The sequence below is a fragment of the Echiichthys vipera genome (genome assembly GCF_963691815.1).
Source record: "Echiichthys vipera genome assembly, chromosome: 5".
Classification (NCBI taxonomy): domain Eukaryota; kingdom Metazoa; phylum Chordata; class Actinopteri; order Perciformes; family Trachinidae; genus Echiichthys; species Echiichthys vipera.
The window spans coordinates 15,257,234-15,280,129 of NC_139830.1; the positions used below are offsets into that span (position 1 = coordinate 15,257,234).

The 22,896-nt window shown below is 42.0% G+C and overlaps 3 protein-coding genes across 3 annotated transcripts; 2 read left to right on the forward strand and 1 right to left on the reverse strand.

Moving 5' to 3' along the window:
• The first annotated feature begins 1,094 nt into the window (after nt 1-1,094).
• slc46a1 (solute carrier family 46 member 1) lies at nt 1,095-7,940 on the forward strand. Its single transcript, XM_083913616.1, has 6 exons — nt 1,095-1,416; nt 4,015-4,406; nt 4,521-4,999; nt 5,777-5,860; nt 6,797-6,953; nt 7,119-7,940. The coding sequence occupies exons 1-6, from the start codon at nt 1,096-1,098 to the stop codon at nt 7,171-7,173; spliced, it is 1,488 nt and encodes a 495-aa protein (XP_083769742.1). The 5' UTR covers nt 1,095; the 3' UTR covers nt 7,174-7,940.
• Nucleotides 7,941-10,360: 2,420 nt separating this feature from the next.
• sarm1 (sterile alpha and TIR motif containing 1) lies at nt 10,361-14,328 on the reverse strand (the record flags this gene model as incomplete). The annotated part of the gene is made up of 8 exons (XM_083913361.1): nt 10,361-10,472; nt 10,834-10,955; nt 11,254-11,443; nt 11,576-11,902; nt 11,982-12,073; nt 12,159-12,371; nt 12,461-13,079; nt 13,865-14,328. The coding sequence occupies 8 exons, from the start codon at nt 14,326-14,328 to the stop codon at nt 10,361-10,363; spliced, it is 2,139 nt and encodes a 712-aa protein (XP_083769487.1).
• A 3,119-nt stretch (nt 14,329-17,447) lies between these two features.
• vtna (vitronectin a) lies at nt 17,448-21,850 on the forward strand. The gene is made up of 8 exons (XM_083914637.1): nt 17,448-17,507; nt 18,266-18,385; nt 18,484-18,915; nt 19,035-19,174; nt 19,269-19,425; nt 19,564-19,719; nt 19,806-20,354; nt 20,814-21,850. The coding sequence occupies exons 1-8, from the start codon at nt 17,450-17,452 to the stop codon at nt 20,930-20,932; spliced, it is 1,731 nt and encodes a 576-aa protein (XP_083770763.1). The 5' UTR covers nt 17,448-17,449; the 3' UTR covers nt 20,933-21,850.
• Nucleotides 21,851-22,896: the final 1,046 nt, after the last annotated feature.

Consider the following 22,896-nt stretch of genomic DNA (forward strand, 5'->3'; position numbering starts at 1 on the left):
AGGCCACTTTTTGAAATTAAATAGGTGGATTCCCGTGTTTTTAAGATTATGAATTGGGCTACTTTTCAGGCCTCAGGATTTTTCAAATGTTGGCTCTGGCCCTGGTGTTAATGTTAATGCTCAATTCGAGGCAACTAGTTAACTTGTTTAAAGTGGCTTTTGTCTCAGGTTTGTCATTTTGGGTTTTTAAGTACTTTTAATTCCATTGGTATCAATTTGGGTCATGGGTCATGACCGAAAGAACGAGGTCCCGGGTACAAGCGGCCGAAATGGGTTTTCTCAGGAGGGTGGCTGGTCTACTCGGAGTAGAGCCGCTGCTCCTTTGCGTTGAAAGGAGCCAGTTGAGGTGGTTCGGGCATCTAGTAAGGTTGCCCCCTGGGCGCCTCCCTAGGGAGGTGTTCCAGGCACGTCCAGCTGGGAGGAGGCCTCTGGGAAGACCCAGGACCAGGTGGAGTGATTATATCTCCACGCTGGCCTGGGAACACCTTGGGATCCCCCAGTTAGAGCTGGTTAATGTGGCCCAGGAAAGGGAAGTTTGGGGTCCCCTGCTAAAGCTGCTGCCCCTGCAACCCGACCCCGGATAAGCGGATGAAGATGAGATGAGATGAGATGAGATGGTATCAATTTTTTGCTTGCTCCTTTTACAGTCTGGGTCTTATTTTAACAATGTTATCATGTGAAGCACTGTGTGACTTTGTCTGTAAAAATGTGCCGTATCAAATAAACTTATTATCATTATTATTATTATTAAATCAGTGGGTAAAGTTAAGCTTGAAGTGGCCAGTTGATGTAACTATACTGATATATTCGTCTTAGAAAATGTAGTTCACCTCTTCGGCCAGGGGGTGTCGCTGAGTTCACACTTTAATGTGCCTCAGTATCGCTTCCTTTATTCCGCTGAGCTCAGCCGTTGGATAAGTTACCGTCCAGCCGTTGTAACTAACGTTACCAGCAGCGTGAACACACTAGTAACGTTACCGAAAGTTAGAGAGCAACCTAATGCCTCGCTTTTGTTCAGATACTTCTAACATAAAGTGGCGTTAAGTACGCACATTAACTTACCACGGTTAATGTTTACAGTGAAGTCTGTTCGACATGGACGAGCTGGACACCGCGGCGATCCTTCCCGGCGACGAGCTCAACGACGTCGCATCCACTGACGACGAAACCACCGAGCACAAAGGGGAGGCTGATGTTAATGTACCGGGCACCCGCTTCGTACGACCGCCGTTCACATGCCCGCTGCTGCCGGTGTCCGTGGAGCCGGTGCTGTTCCTCTCCATGTTTTCTCTGGCCCTGCAGGCGCCTCTGTCCACTCAGTATCTGTGGGATCGGATCAGCGAGGACCTCGGCTTCAACGGCTCCAGGAGGTCGGAGTGCAGCAACAGCTCCGTGCCCCCGGACCCTCTTCAAACGGTAGTCAACGTTTTTTTAACGGTTACTCAAATGTCACATTTATCATAGCCACGGCTTCGTAACATGCACTTATTAACTATCCGGGGGGAACAAAGGGCTTTATGGAGCCTTTCAAAGATGTAAACATAAACAGTCCTAGTTTATTTCCTGTTGCAGTGTATGTGAATGATATCAGCTGACAGGAAGTTACCAAGGACCAAAGCTGTCGCCTAGCAATGGACTTCTGTTTATAATAAAGTCCCGTAAGTTAAAGGGGTTGTAGACGAAATGATTTCAGCACTTCACTAAATTCACTAAAGTCTGAAGTAAAGGAATTGTAATTTTAAATGTGGTTTAATAACAGGAACCGTGTCAAAATGCTGTTTGCCTAACATTATCCTGTCTCAGGATCATGGACGAAGACGGGGGGGGGGCAGACTACCCAGGGCACAAGGGTGGGGTGGCTGGGAAAACTTTTTTTCCTCGTAATTAGTGTTTTCTGAGTAACAACTGTCATAAGATAAATAAAAACAATGGCTGAATACATTGAGAGATTATGTATTGCGGAAAATAGTGGAGGTTCACAGAGGGCCCTCTCACCTCCCCCCTTACAAAAGGCACAAAATAGTTCAGTCTGCTCATCACGACTCAGCCAGTCTACTGACCTGTAAGTTAAAACCAGTATTAAAATAGTTGCATCTAAAGCAATAATATAAAAATGACATTATTAATAGAAATGTGTAGGATATTGTTAAAAAATGGCATTGTGCTACATTTTAATCCACTCAGTGTACAACACACAGACAAAAACAGCACATGAAAAAACATAAATCACTGGCCTAATAAAAGCAAGTCCACAGTGAAAGACATCATCATTTAGGTACAATTAGGGTGCCTATAGAAAGTCATGATACCCCTTTGAAATAGTCACTTTTTTGTTTTGCAGCCTGATATGATTATACCTAAAAAAACGTTTTTTTCCACAAACTTTCTGAAAATTAATACAAAATTAAAAACTAGAAAAGCAGTGTTGGAAAAGTGTAGAATAACCATTATAAAATATTCTCAGGTATAACGGATTAAGTTCATTGGCCTCCACCTGACATCAATTATGATGGCTTTGACTTTACTTCAGAATAAAATCAGCTGTTCTTTGAGGTGTTGTGGAAATTAGTCTGTTCGATAAAGATCAACAAACAGGATCAGCTTTTTCTCTGTGGTTTATTTGAAAAAGTATTTTTCTCTGTAGACAAAAATAAGTTAAACTCCTGCCGTCTCAAACACAAAGCTCAGTCAGAAGGAGAGACCCTGAGTTTAGTAGCCATCTACCTTTGGAGGAGGAATCCAACTTACAGATAAGGTCACAAGGGCAAAGACTCAGCTGGGTGACATCTTCAGACAAAGCATTCTCTCAGACTCGTCACCACAAGACTTTACAGGAACAGGATGTACAGGACAAAAATGTCTCAGTGTTCTCCGGGATTATCTCATGTCATCTGGCAGACCATATACAAACATGGCGATCAATTTTGTCATATGAAAAGGTTTACATAGGGGATGCAGGATTCACGTCTGACCTAATAAAGATTATAAATTACAAATATCAAAAAATCCCACAGCAGAGGATTCACCACCTCGCAGTGCATTGTAACACATATAATTAATCATGGTTGGAAAGATGCTTTCAAAAGAGCTGGTCAGATGAGATCAAAATTGCACTTTTTGGGCTTTCAGTGGCTATAGGAGAGGAAGGTGAATGTCCTAGAGTGGCCAAGTCAGAGCCCTGACCTGAATCTACAGAACATCTGTGGGTGAACTTGAAGAGTGCAGTCCATCGCTGCTCAACACAGAATTTGACCGAACTTGAATAGTTCTGCTGGAAGAATGGGGAAATATATTTTCCGATCTAGGTGCACAAAACTGGTAGAGACAGATCCAAACAGACTGATGGCTGTAGTTAAAGCAACAGGTGCCTCCACAAAGTATTAAATCTGTGGACTCATCACTTTTCCAACATTGCTATTCTAGTTTTTCATTTTTTATTAGTTTTCAGAAATTAAAAAAAAACAGAATGAAAAAAGCTATTTCACTTGAATGTTGTATGGTAAAATATGTACCGAAATCACGCTGGAAAAATATATTTTTATATATATTATCATATCAGGCTGTAAAACACAAAAAGGGTATCAGGACTTTCTATAGGCCCTGTAGAAGCATTATTTCAAAGCTAAATATAATGACTAAGTATAGACAGACAAAGAGGTGAAATCATCTGTACCTAAATGCAGGTGCATGGGTAAATAAATAAAAGCAAAGAGGAACAGCTGTCACAAGTTGAAACTAAGGAACAGAGAAATGATGACCCTGCACTATTCGGATGGGTTCACTGATGCTTTTTAAATGAGAACCATTAGTAGTGGTTAGGTACTGTACATAGATCAGTAGTTTTCAGCCCTGTTCACTAGGGCCCCCTTTGTCATACATATCTAGTCAGGGACCAAATTAACTCCTAGGATGCACGGTAAATGTGACAATGGGTAGGAGAGGGGGCCAAGCATAAACAACTTGAGTCTCTTAAACTCTTGTTTACTGATAAATGTGGTTGACTGTTTTTTGCAGGAGGTGGAAACCTTGACAGCCCACTGGAACCTGTACATCAGTCTTGGGGGCTTTTCTGTCGGCCTGTTCGTGGTGCCTCTCCTGGGCTCATGGAGTGACGTCGCAGGTCGCAGACTTGTCCTTATCATCCCCAGCCTCGGCCTGGCTCTCCAAGCTGTGGTTTACCTAGTGGTGATGTACCTGAAGCTGCCTGTGGTCTACTTTCTGGTAGGCAGGCTGCTTAGTGGCCTTTCGGGTGATTTCAACGCCATCCTGGCGGGCTGCTTTGCGTATGTGGCCGATATCAGCGACAGAAAATCCCGCACATTCAGAGTGGCGGTCTTGGAGGCTTGTCTGGGCCTTTCAGGGATGCTAGCCAGCATCATTGGAGGGCAGTGGCGACGGGCACAAGGGTAAGAAAAGCGTCTTGTTGCACAGTCACAGTCTCTAGAGAAGTCAGTCAAACCAGTGCACTTTCCTATCTGAATTGATGATCATTACCATTATATTTTTATGCCTGCATTTAGGTACATCAACCCATTCTGGCTGGTCCTGGCCACTAACTTGGCTTCGGCTCTGTACACTTACCTGTTTGTCCGTGAGTCCGTCCTGCCAGACCCGAGTGCCAAGCTCTTCACCTCTCGCCACTATAAAGCTGTCTGGCACCTCTTCTCAACAGGGGGCAGCACCAGTGAGGCAGGCGGAAGATTTCACAGATGCAAGCTATGGCTATACACGCTGTGTTTCTTCCTGGTGGTGACTGTACACTTCGGCAGCAGGGAGTTGTACGTGTTGTACGAGCTGAGTTCACCGCTGTGTTGGGGGCCGGCCCTCATTGGCTACGGATCAGCAGCTCAACACCTGGCCTACCTTAGCAGTCTGTTGGGGCTGAAGATCATGCAGCGCTGCCTGGAGGACTCCTGGGTGGCTCTCGTGGGTCTGGCTTCCAATGTCAGCGGGCTGGTGTTATTCTCCGTAGCTGACAGCACCCAGCTCATGTTTACAGGTGAGAGAATCTGGAGTGGGTTAGTGATCTCCAGATGTTTTGTTGACTACGGGAAAAGATTAATTTGAGTTGTTAAGTTGTTTTCTCCTCATAAACAAAAGCGAAGTCAGTCATCGCAAGGGAAATGACTTCAAGCGTACTCCACCGTAAAGCAAAGAAATCAGTTATGTACGCATTATTACGCACATTCAGCCTTTATAAGACATGGCGACATATGTGCCCAACTAAAATCTTTTCCTATGATTATCCCTTATCCCTTGCAGCAAAATTGCTGAGTATATCCATTAGTTGTCCATTTAATGACTTTACGCTGAAATTGAATATGTCCGTTTTACTTTCACTATCCTCCTCTGACTGTGCTGTCCAAGCTCTGCCGAAAGGATTTGAAAGCAAGGACACTTTTTTCTGCCACCGTTGAAAATAGTCTCACATTATCAGACTGACGCTATCAGGAGTCCAGCTCAGCGAGTTGACAGACTGAACAGGCTTCGTGTTAACAGGCAACTTTGGATACCAGTCAATTAAAAAAACACTTCCTCTGCTTGTAGACTGTGGGGAAAATTAACATCCACACAAGTTTAACCGTGCGTATGTAGTTAGGATTTCAGAGATTGTAAAGTAGCTGCACAATATCATATGGACCATGTTACATCATTTAGAATATTTGTAATATTTGTTAATGTCGTTTCAAAATGTACAATATAAATCTTTTGCTGATATTTAACTTGTTGGAGCTCCTTTTTATTGTATCAAATCTGTTCATTTGTTTGTCACCAGGTTATGGTCTGTGTTTCCTCTTCATGGCTGCGACGCCTGTGCTCAGGTCAAAGCTGTCCAAGTTGGTGGGCCCATCAGAACAAGGTAGGGATGTAAATCACAAGCTTTATCACAATACGATAATATATAATTTCTTTGGACAACAATGCAGTTTTTAATGATGTCACAAAGTCTGCCACAATAAGTTAGCAGTTACATTTATATCAACCCTCAAAAAGCAACTAAAATATACTTAAAAATATACATTTTTACTGTTTAGCTTTCCCAGACATTTACATGAAAACAATCTATTATTCCTTTTTAATAAAAATTTTTTACTTTTTACTTTACTTTGATGTTATTGGATCGTTGATCATTGAATCGACATATCGATCCAGATCCAAGTATCGTTACACTCTTAGAACAAGGTCAGTCACTGAACATGTACAAATACTATTCATGTTTTAAACATTGTTTTTAATACATGATATATTGTTTTCAGAACCCGTGTCAGCTTTGTAGCCAGTAGAGATGCACCGGTCTGGATCGGATATCGGCTCCGATATTGACTAATAAAGTTAATTAAGTGATTGTTTGTTGGGTTTCAGGCAACTGCTATATTTTATATTCCATTTGAATATCTCTGTTTGCAGTGCACTTTACATGGAAGAGCTATTTATTCATTTTTGCTGCTAATGTACACTTTGTTATTTGTTAATAAATAATATTGAGTACATTTATATCTGTGTTAATTTGTTACCTTTTTAAAATGCTAAATGTTTATGTCAAGCCTGACGCCTTCACTCACATGGCAAAGTATACGGTTCATTCATTCAACAGTAGTAACGGATCGGTATTAGGTATCGGCTGTTACGCTCAGCCCAGGTTTCGGGATCAGATTGGATCGGTGCATCTCTAGTAGCCAGTGAATTTTAATTGTTATACTTAGATCAGTAGTATAATGCTGCAGTGCAGTTTAATTTCGAAGCAGATGTCCCTTTGTCTTAAGAGACTTTTATTGACGTTTGTACTTCCTCTCAGGTACCCTGTTTGCTTCCGTCGCCTGTGTGGAGAGCTTATGTTTTCTTGTGGGCAGTGGCCTCTTCAACTCCATCTACCCAGCCACACTTTACTTCATGAAGGGCTTCCCCTTCCTACTTGCTGCCATTATCCTCTTCATCCCCGCTGGAATAATTGGGTGAGTGTTGCTCTTGCCTCATTGAACGTTTTGTTGTTTTCTTATTAGTGAATTCTAGTTCCAAAAGCAAAACATTTCCAATAAGCACATTACAAAAAAAAAATCAATATCCACACCTGGTGGGCAATATAAACTATTCATCATTTTTCATGTTTGTCTTTTTAGGACCCTACAATGTTTAGAGCAGAGGAGAGGCCACATAGACTCCCCAGCATCCTGACCTGAAGAGGAGCAGAGGGCAGGAACCTAAAGGTCATCGAGGAAGTTAAAGTTTGTCCTGGTGTCAGTCTATGAGGTGAGCAGACTGACTCAAAGTCATCCACCAGGTCCATCTGGGAGAGACTTTTGATCTGAACACAGTGATAGGGCAGCTGACTGCTGTTAACGAGCCCAGCAATGGGATTCTTCCTGGTCACACCAGAGGATGAACGATCAACCTCCTGACTGACATGACTGTACACCTCCTCTGTCTAAATCATTTGACAGTGGACACTGTGGTTATGTCTTATGATGTTTTATGATTCATACAAATTATGTCTTATCATATCATGAACATGGTTCAATGTCATTTTGTGATTTTATGCAAAAGATTGTACCCTACACATTTCTATTTTTAATGTTTTAACTTCAGTAGCTCTAAAAGCACACTACAGCTTACGGTGCTGACCATAAAAGAAAACATCCACAAACTCCTCGGTTGTTCCAAAACATGAACATAATGGGCTCGATCTTCCACCAGGCACACAGCAAAACTGTCACTGCTGGATCCAGACCAACGCAGTTGTAATTTACACATCCATGTTGTTTTAGTAAATGTTTTTGCGCTCAACTCATGCGCCCCTGGGTGTGCTGGTGTTAAAATGAGATTGTGCCATCGACCAACAAAAACCTGGTAAATGGCGCAGTATTTTCCTACGATTTAAAGGGCACTTTATTCATATGGTAAGTTTAGTGATGTGCAGATCAGTTAATAGTGGATGTGTTGCAGGTGGGTGAAAAAGTGTGCCATTAGTGAGGAAAATATTAATTTGATTCTGTGAAATGCCCTTCTGTGCAGCTGTACAGCAGTCAGCAGCGTAACTAAAGCTTAAGGCTAAAGTTTAGTTCTGTTTCCTTTGTCAAGTTTATAACTACCGGTACTCGTTTGATTTTTGCTGCTTAAATGTCCAAGATATTTGCTGCAGTGACTTTACTGCGCACGTAATTGATTCAGGTCGGTGGCAGGTGTTGTTTTAATTTGCTAAATGTTTTACATCTACAAATATCATTCATTGAGATCACTTCACTTTAACGTAATGATAGATAGGTGATTTGTTTGGTAATGAATCGTCCTAATTTGGAAGAAAAATACAAATTGTGAACTACACTACAAGATCAGTCTATTTTCAGCCACCACATCCAGATCCTATCTACAGGACAGGTTCCTCTACTAGTCCGTACAACAATTGGGCAAATATTGTATTTGATACTTCTCACTTCTTACATAAGTTGCAACTTAAATTAAGATGTCTTTTTATAGATTCAGATAATATATGGCTTTCTCAAGTTACCCAACAGTACATAAAGTAGTTCAAGTGAGCCCCATCTTTGCCAGCTGCAGCATAAGTGATGTGCACAGTAATGTGTAAATTATTATAATCCAATAACAAAAGTACTTTTACTTTTGGAATTTTAGTAAATTTCTTACTTTCTTTTTACTAGAAACAAGTCAAATGTATTTTCACACTGTGGTATTGCTCATTAAGGTAAAAGATCTGAGGAAGTTCTCTGTAGAACCCAAACAATGGAGTGAGTAAGATTTGTGGTATCACACTATGCAGAAAAGATGATCTTTGCCAAACGTCCAAACCCAACTATCAGTCATCGACAGCAGAGCATGAAACTGTAGCAGCAGGCAGGGATTACTCCCACCAACACAAACAACACTGGATAGTCCCAGAGCACAGGCCCACAGCCGACATGCACACAGGGGTCAGGTCCTAGATGTCCAGTGGGGGAACCAGAGCTGCCAAATCAGCTTTAAAATGCACAAAGGGAAGTTTATAGGTTAAGTGAAGTATTAACTCAGCTACTGTGAATTGATCAGCATGAAGATTGTTATCTCATATTTTTTTTTTTTGGAATATAATTGGATCATTATGAATAGTTTGTGATAAAGATGAAGGTTAAATTTGTTTAAGTTTACATGTCACCTGTGATTAAGTGAATTTCAAACAAAGGATGTCACTGTTAATTCTTTTACAGCACCTTTTATTTTCACTATGTTTCAAATAAAGGGACCAAATGATGTTTGTTTCACACTGAGAATGTTAAAAATATGATTTAAAAAAATCAAATATTTGAAAAGAAAAGTTCACAAAGCACATGTAAGGAAGACATTAGAGGCAAACAATATGTAGACCATATCAGATAAAAGCCCTGCAGAACAGCAGTTGCCATCCGGTTACAGTGATATAACTGTACAGAACAGGAGAGACGTAAATGTTTTATCACACATCTATTATGAAGCAGGGTTTTTTTCTTAATTTTTGATCTGCCCCTTGTCTTTTATATTTTCACAAACCTCGGTGTATCTTGTATATTGCTGGATGTGTTTTTGTTTTTTATTTTTCTGCTTCCGTTTAACACACTGAGAGAACAAAGGTATCAATTACAAAGCGGACAAAGAATTCTACTCATCAGACTTGACAATCTGTAACACAGACGGAGTCATTTTCAAAGACTCATCGGTGCATTTATGAATACTCTAAGTTTATGTATTTCAATTCAAAGTTAAACATACAGCAGGAAGGAAACGTTTAATAATACATAGGCATTTTTCATTTCCTGCACGCTCCTTAAATCTGTGGTCAAATCAGGGGCAGTTATACAGCGTGTAGCTTGTTTGTTTCTGTACAATATGTCATGCCTCTAGTTAGGATTATGCCCACCGTGGATACTGCCATCATGAACACGTCACTGTATCTGCTCAGGTACGTCACAACCCAAACATAAAAACAGTAAAGTAAGATTACATATAACGTTTGGGATTAGTGGATGCTTCAGAAAATGCTATTGATGCTTTTGCTGGGGTGCCAATGACAGCTGATCAATCACAGTTATTTTCCTGAGAGACAGAAGGCGTATACTGTACCTGATTACACATATACAGCAGTGTGAGGGTGCTATCATTAAAGGCTTACAGTTCATTATATACAATTTGAAATCCCCTTTATAATTTTCTGTTCTTGTTCGTGGTATATTATAATATATATATTAGGTATTTGTATGAGCATGTAAGCTAAATAAAATCAAATTGACTTCACATGCATTTGGGCAGAGCAGGGAAAGCTGCCGGCCTGTTCACCGTAGGCCATGTGTAATTTGGCATCATCTAAACGTATTATAGCTGAGATCGAACTGTCTGTTTATTTCTTCTCCTGCCCTTTGGAGGCGTCCGCGCTGTCGATTTGGTCTTGCTGTCCTTTCAGAAAGCGTAGGATCTTCTCGATCGTGGCCTCCTGATACTCATGGGACCATCTGCGTCAACAAAAAGGCAACGGGCATTTGATGGCGTGCATTATAAGCAATATTAGCATGGGAAACATGGATCACAGACAGTAAAAAGTTGTAACCTTTGTATTCGTAAATTATTAATCATAGAAATAAAAGAGGCTTTAAAATATTTATTATTTTGACTTGAAAAATCCCAATCCAACTAAATCAACTGTTGAGGAAGGGATCTTCCTGACCCCTTCTAAATGAAGTTTATTGTACACCACACAGTCACAGTTGGTGTGAAAAGGTGCTGTCCCAGATACACAGATGTGTTAACCAATAACAAGATTTTGCACAGTAAAGTTTTGGTTGATTTGAGTCTTTAGAGTAAACAGTTACTCACTTGATGCCGTTGAAGTTGAGAATCGCTCTCATATCCTCCGGCAGAGACGTGGGGTTGGGCCACATAAAGTTATCTGTGACAGGCACTATGTTCTTCTTACCAGCCAAGGCTGTGACTATCTCCTGCAAGATTAATGAGAATTCCTTTGAGTCTATGAAATACATAAAATGTTCACACATGTTAAAGCACAGATGTAAAACATCCTACCCCTTGTTTTAGCTACAATATGTATGTCACATGTAATTTCATCTGACAGGGAATATGATTGTAACAGGATTAAAAAGATTCCACAAGCAGCTGTTGTATCAATATAAATATCTTGATGAAGAGCCAAGTGGAACTGAAAGTTTTAAGCAGAGATCAGATATAATGAGACGTAATATTTCAGCATGGAGTTCCAGAGAATGGAAAACTTCTGACCTTATGCACCCAGTCCTTCATATCAGTGTCACCCATGCACTTGTCGAGTGCATTGGCGGACAGGACCAGGATGAAGTTGCGCGCCCGCTGTACGCTCTGGATCAGTTTGTCCTCGAATTTACCAGCCTCCAGCTTCTCCACATCTATGAAGACGCTGTATCCTCGAACCTGCAGGTGCACTTTCAGAAGGCTTGGGATAGAGAAGAAAATTAGAAAGTCAAGTAAAAATGTAGCTGTAGCACACATGCCTTCTGCTCTTGCCCTGGCTCTAATTTACCCCATTTCCTACTTATTTTTCCACTAATCCTGTTTCAGTTCTGACCTGGCCAGCTGGGAGCCAGTAGTGCGACGGTAGCTGATGAACACGTCGGGCCCTGCAGGCTGGGCATCTGTGTGGCATGGTTTTAAGGGCCTGCGGTTAGCAGAGAGTATCTTGGCTCTGTGGACTCCGTTGCCTATGTGGCAGTCGTGCTGGAGCTGCAGATCGGTCAGGCTCTGGACGTTGTTGAGATCCACTCCTGACTGAACAAGGCCGTAGGTGTACTGACGGAAACGAGGGTCCATCTCAACTAACCAGTCAGCCATGTTGTTTGGGTCACACATGGAGTAGTTGGCATAAGTCTTCAACACGCGCAAGTCTCTCAAAAACCTGCAGGAGGAGACGAAACCGAGGTATTTGTCAGACATTCGTCACATTGCTCCTGAATTGAAAGGTTCATAGCACTTGCCTCTTGCGAGTGAGGCCTGCAGTCATGCCCAGATCGGCGCTCAGTTCCTGGTCCGTGATGTTCAGCAGGAGGTCTCCATCCACTTGGAGCTCCTATACAGCAAAAGGTGAGAAATTTTGTTTAACAGGTTGATATTTATGCCTGTACAGTCTCTCTGTTGAGTAAAAAAAGTTGTACCTGAAAGCGGTCACAATAGGCACTGAAGCCAACCTGTTGCAGCCAGGTCTGCACTTCACAGGTTTTCCAGTTGGGCACGCAAGATAGGATACGTTTTGGCACGTCCTCCCCCATCATTCTCAGTGCCCGCTTGGCGAGAGCACAGGCTGTGCCATTACTGGAGTACATGACAATTCTTTTTAGACTCTGCACTGCTCCAATCTCTTGAAATATCTTGAAAGGAGCACAAATTAAAGTCACAACAAACCAGACAGTATTACGTAAAAATGTTGAGTTACATGGAAAGTGGACAGTGATTGTACCTTAGTGTTACGCTGACGAGACTTGATGCTGGCCTCAACGCAAAGGTAAAAGGCTGCAATGCACTTTCCCTCCAGTCTTGTGCCATCCAGTAATGGCAGAAGATGCTGCAGATCCGCTGCCGTCTTACCCTGCATGCAGTCTGCACTGTCCAATAAACTGCGGGCAAAGTCATCCGGATCCAAAGATGCAATGAATGGCTCAACAAGCTCCAGGGTTCCAGATTTCACCACTTCTTTCTCAATCTCCCGGTTCGCAGCTAACACAGCCACAGCCAGACACGCATGGAAGCGAATGAGTTCATCCTCTTTGGAGAAAGCCAGTGGGAAAAGCCACTCAGCCGCTTGTTTCTCGATCATCCATCGCTGGCAGCGGTGGCCTCCATACATGGCACAGTTCGCTAGAGCCACGGCGCAGTGGCGCAGCACAGTGGGGTCTGTACCTCGGCACCAGAAGAGGAGGGCGTCCAGGGCACCGTTAGAGATGAGTTGGACAGATGTCTCCTCTGTGTGTTTGAACATGTGCTCCAGGATCCCCGATACACTGCGAGCCAGCTGCGCATCTTCCTTCTGTCGAGTCAGGTTGAGGACGACCCCCAGACCTATACGCGCTACATAATCTCTGAAAACAGGAATATGATGACAAAGCTTCAGTAATGCACTCAGGCTGACCGCAGTTCGACTGAAGCAACAGTTTTGACAGTTGATTAATCCTTTAAGTCCTTCATTGAGCAAAATCGCCAAACAGTCTTCAGAACCCGCTTCTCATATATGAGGAAAGGCTGATTTTCTCTGTTTTATAACACTGTAAATGAAATATAGTTTAGTTTTGGACTGCTGGTCGGACTAAACTTTCACGATGTCATGTTACCTGTGGATTATTGGACAGGTGTTTTCAAACATTTTTATAGACTGAATGATGAATTGAGTAATCAGAAAATATGTCCTAAAATATATATAAGGAGGTCATACCATTCAATTTTATTTATAGTGCCAAATCATAACAAAAGTTATCTCAGGACACTTTACAGACTAGGTATAGACCACACTCTATGACCTATTTATGATTTACGTAGACCCAACAATTCCAGTGGACACAAAACATGAATACATGCCTTTGTACAAGCAAGAGCCTTGCTATAACCTAAGTTGTAAACTCAGGTTATTATGTTGTGTTGTTACTATGTGGTAAGTTGTTTCCATTATTCTGTCCTGGAGAGATCATATGACAGAAACACTATTATATTACATGATATTGTCATTTGCTTGTGTTGTTTTGTGCAACATGATGCATTATTATATTAACATGTATTAAGGCCTCAAAAACTATGGCAATAATAAACAAACTTTCAACAGAAAGTGCACATTAAAATCTTCAGAAGATCCAGCCCTGTACACACACTGTACCTGTTCTCTGAGATCAGTATCTGCTCCAGCAGTTTTGCAGACTCATAGGTGATCTCCACAGCAGGTGTCTGTTGAAGTTGGAGCAGCAGCTCCAGGCCTCCGTCGAGCCGGATCCTGTTGCAGATCTCCTCGGCCACCTGGCGGCCTACAGTGGGCAAAACCCAGGCCTCCTCCACCAGCTGGAAGAGCTGCGCGATGGAGCTGCGGGTCTCGTCTGAATCCGAGGTCTCCATAGACGACTTCAGCCTCCTGATGGCGGAGCGCAGGGCGGGGAGGGAGTTGTCCAGAACCAACTGGACGTCGGCATTGATGCCCGGGGAGACCGCTTTGGGGTCGCAGCCGGAGCCGCTCCTCCCTCTCTGCAGCCGGCTCACATACTCCGGGACTGTGAGTCTTTCTGAGCTGAACATGATGGAGAAATGTCGGTAGAGCCTCCACAGGAAGAGCGTCAGAGACAAGAGCATCTACCGGCAGAAACACGTCAGGATGCTGAGATGTGTTTGTTGACAAAGGCCTCTTGTCCCCTCCGTGATCTCCAGCCCGCTGCCTCCTACAGATGGACCCCAAGGAAGACCTCGGCTGTAAATCAGAAGTGACAGCTTTCACCAAATTGCATCACCCTCTCTAATCGGTGCCCTGCCTGACTTTAAAGGCTCATGAGCAGATCTTGAGTCAACAGCTGATGCTTTGTCTCTTGTATCCTTCCGACCAATGGAGGACTTAATACCCGAACCAAATCTGTGTCTGCAGAAGTGTCCTTAAAGAGACAAAATCTCTGCACGCAGGACCTCAGTCTGAAAGAGGAGGAAGACAACCCTGCTTGTTTTCCGGTGAAGAAAACAAACTATTGTTGTCTGTGTTTTGCAGACAAAAGACGACCTGTTCGTCTTTCTTTGCCACCTCCTGCCTGACGCTGCCGCTGTAGCGGCTCTTCTCCCCCGCACAAATACAAAATATGACACCGCTCTCCAATAGCATCACCCCCCGGCCTATCACCGCAGCCTTCGGTCAGCATCCGCAGGCTATCTGTATCTTCAGGGGTCTGCACCGCCCACCGGCTCCTGATGCTGCCAGTGATGAACAGGAAAAACAAGCACCACCCTCCTCCTCCTCCTCCTCCCCCCGTCTCTCCTCCTGCATCACAGCCGGTCACAGCTCATCCTGCTCAGCGGTGTAAACACTGCAGGCCCTCTGCTGGAGGAAGAGGAGGAAACCTGAGTCACACCATCAATATACGATTTATGTAAAGACTGTTAGACGATATCATTATTTTATTAAGGGTAGTCAAATGCATGCCATTAGGGGGAACTAGAAACTCACCTTTGTGTTGGCTGAGATGGAGGACTAAACATGACTTTAGTATCAATAAATAAATAAATAAATGTATAAATAAATGTATAAAAACATAAACAAATGCATAAGCAAATACATGCATGTATAAATAGTTCACCTACATCTATTTATTTATGTATTTCTGTGTTAATATGTGAATGAGGTAGCAGGTCCCATTTATTTATTTCTGTATGTATTTATTCCTGTATTTATTTATACATTTATTTATACATTATTTATTTATTGAGACTTAAGTCATGTTTAGTCCTCCATAGGCTGACAGTTTAAAACATGTATAATATGAAATATGAAAAGTGAATATGCTCAAGATACAGATGCAGCATTTATCTTATTAGTGGTAATGCCTCATTGAATAATGAATAAATGAACATTTATCCCACTTAGAATATTAAAAACAACTTCTTTAAAAGTAATGTAGAGAATTTTGAGAGAAAAAAGAATAGTGCAGCAAATTCAAAGCATTACAAAAATCAGAGGTTGAGACAATATTGACTGTTGTGAATGACTGTGATACTGTGCAGAGGGTTCAATCATAGAGGCAACGTGTGAGAGTACGTCGGATGCTGATTTCAGTATTTTTAGGAGTATTTTTTATTAAAATGTAACGGCTTAAAGTCAGCAGACACACACATTTAATGGATTCAAAATGTCCCCACCAAAATGTTTTTTTCACTGCAGCATGGAGAGGACTTAACATACCTTCATGTTGGGAAATAAAACTTTAAAATTGAACAGCAACACTTAATATTAAGGCACACATTCACCATTAACTAGTTGCTTGTTAGCTTGCATAGCAGCACTCTTTATTAGTAATTATAAAACACTTATTAATGCCCTTGTTTAATGGCCTATAGTTATAAAGTGCTTTATAATCAATTCAATTAAATTTTATTTACAGTGCCAAATCATAACAGAAGTTATCTCAAGACACTTTACATATAGAGAAGGTAAAGACCACACTCTGTGACTTATTCATGATTTACAGAGACCCAACAATCCCCCCAAGAGCAGCAACAACACTAGTCACACTAGTTTTAATAAGAGTAGTTATAGTTATTATATACAGTGTTAATCCAGCAATCTTGTGCACACAGTGGCAACAAAAACCTTCCCTATAACAGGCAGGAACGTCGAACAGACCCAGCTCTGTGGAGAACGGACATCTGTCTTGACCAGTTGGGGAGGAAGAAAAGGAGAGAGAAAGAGAGAAAAGACAGACAGGTGGAGAGACAGAGACAAAGACAGACACAAAGACAGAGACAGAGAGACAGTCCCAGAGATGCAAGCAACTACAAAAGTTACAGTAACAGTAATAATATCTGCAGTAATGTGAATATGACTTATATGTTATGGCATTTAATCTAGTAGAATAGTAGAAACAAGCCCAGCTAAGGTGATAGAACATGACAATGATGATAATTGGTCAATGGACTCACGTACTTATAAAGCGCCTTTCTAGTCTTCTGACTACTCAAGGCGCTTTCACACTCGTCACATTCACACAGACATCAACAATCTAATCTAACCATTTACACCACATTTACACACCCATGCGCAGCACAGGGAGCAATTCAGGGTTCAGTGTCTTGCCCAAGGACACTTCGACATGTGGACGGGGGGAGCTGGGGATCGAATCGCCGATCTCTCGAATGGAGGACGACCCACTCTACCACCGCCCAACAATTATGGTGGTAAATCACTGTTAAAGAGACAATTTTCCACTAACATGCATGCTGAAAATCAACTAGTAAATGGTGAATATACTGTATGTATCTTAATATGAAATGTTACCAATTGCGTTCAACTGAATAAATGAATCAAATTAGAGACTGTTTAGATGGCTGTTTTTTTATTTTTTTTATTTTCTGGTAGACCGGTGTCAGGGGGACATGGACTCATGACCTCAGTCTGAACCCTGATTGTTGACCTAAACCTGCTGTTTGTTGAGTAGCATTATTCCGACCGCAGAGAGAAAATCACTGCTAAATGACACTAAATGACAAATAGATTGACAGTTAAAAAAAAATGCAATAGCAACTTGGCTTAAACTTTTCTTTTTCATCGACCTCTCTTTCCCTCTGTGTCTCTGTTTATTTGCTCCAGTAGAAAGAGGTTTGCAAATAGGTTTAAAGTAAACAAGGAAGCGGGGTGACTGACACATGTTTCCAATTATTGTGAGCACACGGTCCGTCATTACTTCTTCATTCTTCCCTCTCACACTCCAGAGGCAACATGAGGCCGTGGCTCGTCCTGCTGCTCTCTCTGCTCGCTCAGACTTTTGCTGCCGATGGTGAGTACGACTTTAATAATCACGTTTAAGTTCAGAGTATAGGTCGCAAATAGAGGAGTGTTGCTTGCTGCTCATCCTTCAGTCATCATGTTTCAGGACTTTAGCATAAGATCAACCAATCAGAGGTTTTAACTGTGGTGCCCTGTCGACACGACTGCTGCACTTATATTAACAATTAATCTGATTATGTGTCAGTTAAATGTTTAGTTTATAAAATGATAGAAAATAGTGAAAATGGCCAGGGCACAACATCTCCTTACTATATCTATTTGCAGGAAGTATGACAGTTAGATATGTGAGGACTACGTAGATTGTTCTGGAGATTCTGGATACAGAATAGGGAGGAGGCTCAGGACACTGTAGTTATGAGGCTAAGATATTAGATAAATAAAACCACAACAAAATTAAAATTCAGTATGGCCATGATGAAAAAAACACATATCCCATAAGCCTTTGCCACTGACGTGCTGTCAATGCCTCATGGGAGCTGTAATCAAATTAAATCCAATTTTACTTTATTACCCAAAAGAGGAAATGCATTTGATTAGAGACACAAATACACTGTTGCCCAATGTTGTAATACAATATTTTGATTCTTGATAGATAAAGTGTATATATTCTCAGAACTTTATTGATCAATCTCTGAAAATTAAACCACATATAAATGAAACAAAATGATTCCAACTTGGGCGACAGTGTACATCCAATTACAGAATATAGACCATCCGTTTTCTTTTACTGTGTCATTTTACCTTCAGAGTCCTGTATGGGTCGCTGTGAGAAGGGCTTTGACGCTCAGAAGACATGTCAGTGCGACTCCATGTGCAAGTACTACAAGAGCTGCTGCTCTGACTTTGAGGTCAACTGTGGCATGCTGAGTAAGAAACCTCTCTGCTCATTTCCTTTAAAACACTGTCATGTTGGGAGTCAGTCTAAACGGTGCAGGGAAAGATGACATCACTTTTCTCTCCCTCAGCTCGAGGAGACACTTTTGTGTTTGCGGAGGACGATGATGGGGAGCTGTTTGAAGCTACCACTCCATCGTCTAGACGTACAGCCCACGACGAGTCTTTCACTGTTGTCAGTCCTCAGCTCCAGCAGCCCACACATCAGCCCATCGTAGCAGACTTCGCTCGCAGACCACATCAACATCCAGAAACAACACTAGAGATGATCAAACCCCCTCGACTGATTGATACTATACTTCAGAATGTCCCTAGTCCCCCCGTTTCACAGACAGTCTCGCCTACACAGCCGGGCCCCAGCACAACTACACCCCCTCAGACGACCACTGTTCCCCTCACTACAGCCCCTACTGAAGCCCCCGACCCAGACGCTGAGGCCTGCAGTGCGAGGCCTTTTAACTCCTTCATGCAACAAAAAAATGGCTCCATATATGCCTTCAGAGGTGAGAGATCAACTCAAGTGCAGTAATCTGACAACTGATTAAAAAAGCAAAACGAGGTATAAGATCTTTCTGTTGCAGGGGAAACATGCTTATGAAGTTTTGTGGGTTTTTTTTTCTAGGGGATTACTTTTTTGAACTGGACCAGAAGTCAGTGCTCCCTGGTTATCCGAAGCTCATAAAGGACGTGTGGGGCATCACTGGGCCTATTGATGCCGCATTCACCCGCGTCAACTGTCAAGGCAAGACTTACATCTTCAAGGTAGGAACACAGGAAAGGATCTTGTCTTAATAAATGATGAATATCAAAACCCTGCTGTGATAACAATTTAAAAACGGATCAAAATGTTCATTAGGGAAACAAGTACTGGAGGTTTGATAACGGTGTGCTGGATGATGACTATCCTCGAGATATCAGCGTGGGCTTTGACAAAGTTCCTGACCATGTGGACGCAGCGTTTGCGCTGCCTGCTCCTGGTCACAATGGAAAAGAGAAGGTCTATTTCTTCAAAGGTACAGCCAGACATAACACGATATATCAAGATAGTTCTATAGAAAATGTGGTGTTTTGAGCACATGATAGTGTGGGAAAAAAACATATAAAGTTACATAAAATATTTTCATTTTGGGGCATCTTGTTGGATTCTCCAGGGGATCAGTATTACACGTATGAGTTTTTGCACCAGCCGTCTCATGAGGAGTGTGTCACCATGTCTGAGAGGTCTCCGTCCACGCTGTTCAGGCGTCACACTGACCTATACTACTACAACAACTATGAACGTGTCATCAGCGAGCTCCTATCTGGATGTGAGTTGTGGCAATTGGGATCATTTGTACTTGTTTGGCGGTGGAGGCAGGTAATGTAACTTAATGTTTTTTCTAACCTTCTCTAGTGCCTCAGCATCACGACAAACACCACTTCATTGACAGGGACTGGAAGGGCCTCAAGTCTCCACTTGATGGTGCCATGGCCGGCAGAATATACCTCCCTCCCTTAAGGTCTACGCAACACCGCAATGACTACCAGCAGTGGGACCAGCAGTACGGACAGCAGTACGGACAGCAGTGGAACCAGCAGTACGGACAGCCGTGGAACCAGCAATACGGACAGCAGTGGGGTCGTAGGAGGCAAAGCCGTTCACCTTTCTGGGGGTCCATGGCTGAGCAGGGGATGAACATGGGGCAGGAAATGGCAGAAAGAGGGATGGAATTGGGTCTGAGGATGGCGGAGAAAAGGATGGAGCTGGAGGAGAGGCTCAGACAGATGGAGGAGAGGCTCGGACGAGACCTGGCCAGACGTTGGGATCAAGACTGGGATCGGGACAGGCGGAGAGATCGTTACAACCAGAACAACAGAGGAAACTACGACTCCAGAAACGACAGGTCGCACTGGGGTATCAGAGGAAGTCTGCCCATACAGAGCGTCTACTTCTTTAAAGGAGGTAACGCAACAGGGACAGACTCTTTAGCAGCGCAGTTTAGGTTAATCCTAGTTATAGAAAACAATTTAACGCAGGAATGCTCACATTATATTAATTATTTATAAAGTTTAAAGGGCGAAGTGGTCAAGGGAACAGGCAGACTGATGAAGGAAGACCTTTGTGAGATGAGTTTCAGATGTTGAGAGCAGGCAGGAGCTTATTTTGACTAATTTGATTAAACTTGCCCCAGCTCTGCCTCATCGCAGAAGGCTTATTATAACTAGTTTCGCATGATGCGTATTTGTCCATGTGACAAAGAAACAAGATGCCTAAACTGACTGCAGTTCCTGTGTATTTTCAGTACTGTTATCTGGTTTATGATTCAGGTCCAAACTCCTGTTCAGTTACATCAGAGTAAGATGTGTTCACACAAAAAAAAGCACAAGGGGAGGGAACAATAATGGCTGTCTTGTTTTCTAGATAAATACTACAGAGTGGACCTCAGGACTAAGAGAGTCGACTTCGCCACGCCTCCATATCCCAGATCCATCGCCAAGTACTGGCTTGGCTGTTCAGTCAACACCGGGGCAGAGAAGTAGTATTTTGGGTATTTCAAGGATTATTTTTTGACTAAATTTGTACATAACTGATCATTAATTTGACCTGAAACAGGCAGTGTTGGCTGTTGACATATTTTCTCAGTGTAACACATAACAAACGGCTGAGCTTTAGCAAATATTGGAGATCAATCAAAGTCCACACTGCTGCTCTCCACAGTAGTGTGCCTCAACGTGGCCAAAGTTCAGCTGGTGGAGTTAGGTCAGCTGACCGACTTAAACACAACTCTAATGACAATAAACTCAGCTGATAAAGTCAGAAGAGACCGCAAACACTACATTTTGATTAGTTAAATATATATGTTATTAAAAATCATTTGCAACAGTTATAAGATTTTATGTTTTCAGTGTCACAACAATTAAGTTTGCTAGGTTGCAACCATACAGACAGTAATTTAGTGATGTTCTATATCATTTATCTACAGATTTCAGAATGTTTATTTTCTCCTTATTAATCATACACACAACAGTGAATAACAAAGTGTAACACAGAGATTATAAGACATTAAACCCACCAGGGGGATCATCAAAATATGGCATGTCGTCCCTCTAGTAATGAGAGGCAAAATCCCTAAATTCCAATAAATATTTTTAACCTAACAGCAGCGTCTGTAACTGTCACAGCTGAGGTCAGAGGGACGGGGGGGACTTTGACTGTAGGTCGTTGATGAGAAAACATTTTTAAAATTCTTACAATTCCAGTTGTCTGTACACCTTAGTGGGCAAAATATAATAGGACACTATAATACAATGATAATAAATGAACCTTGTTGATTATGAGCAGTTTTTGACGGATGTTTAAACGATGATTCAGACTGAGTCACACTCAAAACGTGTAGCAGTCTGTTCTTACTTGTTTTTTCCTCCATGACAAATAAAAAACATCAGTTATGACTACTATGATGTTTTTGCTGTTGTTTACTCTCGTCTTCCCGGTACATCCCAGATGTTCAAAACAGACTGTTGTTATGTCTATTTATCTCATTCCAAGAAGCAGTCCCAGATATTACAGTACTTCTATGTATACAGTTAATACGACACGCATCACTGGAGACAATAAAAAAAAAAAGATTGTTCAATTGTGCCTATACTTTTGTTCATATGAAACTGGAGATACTGAGTGCAATCACTGGCCTCATTGGGAAAAATAACCAAAATGCCACACCTGATATTTTTTAGTTTCATTTATCTTTCAACCAAAACTATAAATTGCACGTGTTTCATTTATATTCTGTAGAATTTAGGCTCAAGGTGAAGATTTTTTTTTTTAATCACAAATACTTTGTAAATGTCAACATGCATGCTGCACATTACATTGTGTAACCCATAACTCTATGGTTCAAAAGTTCCCCTTTTCCTGCAGCATTACAACTGCAAAGTAATAAATATGAAGCTTAGCATGAGTTCAAGACTATCTAATGTTACACACTCATTCTCATTCCTCTCTCTCTCGCCCTCTTCTCCTGCTTCCTTTTTATCAGCTGATTAGGGGCGTTCACTCCAACAAACATTACTTAAAGCAATTCTTACCTTTCTGGCTTTTTTACACTTTTCTTTTGTAATCTTGAAATGCTCCTAAAAAGTGTATGGCACACTAAAATGTAAAAGAAATCCACCAGGTGTTAAAACTCGTCAATATTCAATTCTCATACTTTTCCAATAAAAGTCTGACCAATCATTTTATCCGGTCCAGAAATTTTTTTGCAGAGCTTCCTGCCTGTCATCCGTTGCTCTGCGTTCCAGTGCCACGGGAAGTCCGAATTTTTTGGACCTCCAACTAGGCAAAGTGCACTGGAATACCTGTCAAAGTAGGACCTTTTACTCGAGAATTCGGGGTCGATCTCCCTCAAATCCAATAGTTTGAATGCAACATTTCTCTCTCAACGCACGTGACAGGAGAGAGAGCGTCAGGTCAGGCAGGGGGAAGAGGCTGGGACTTTGGTGGG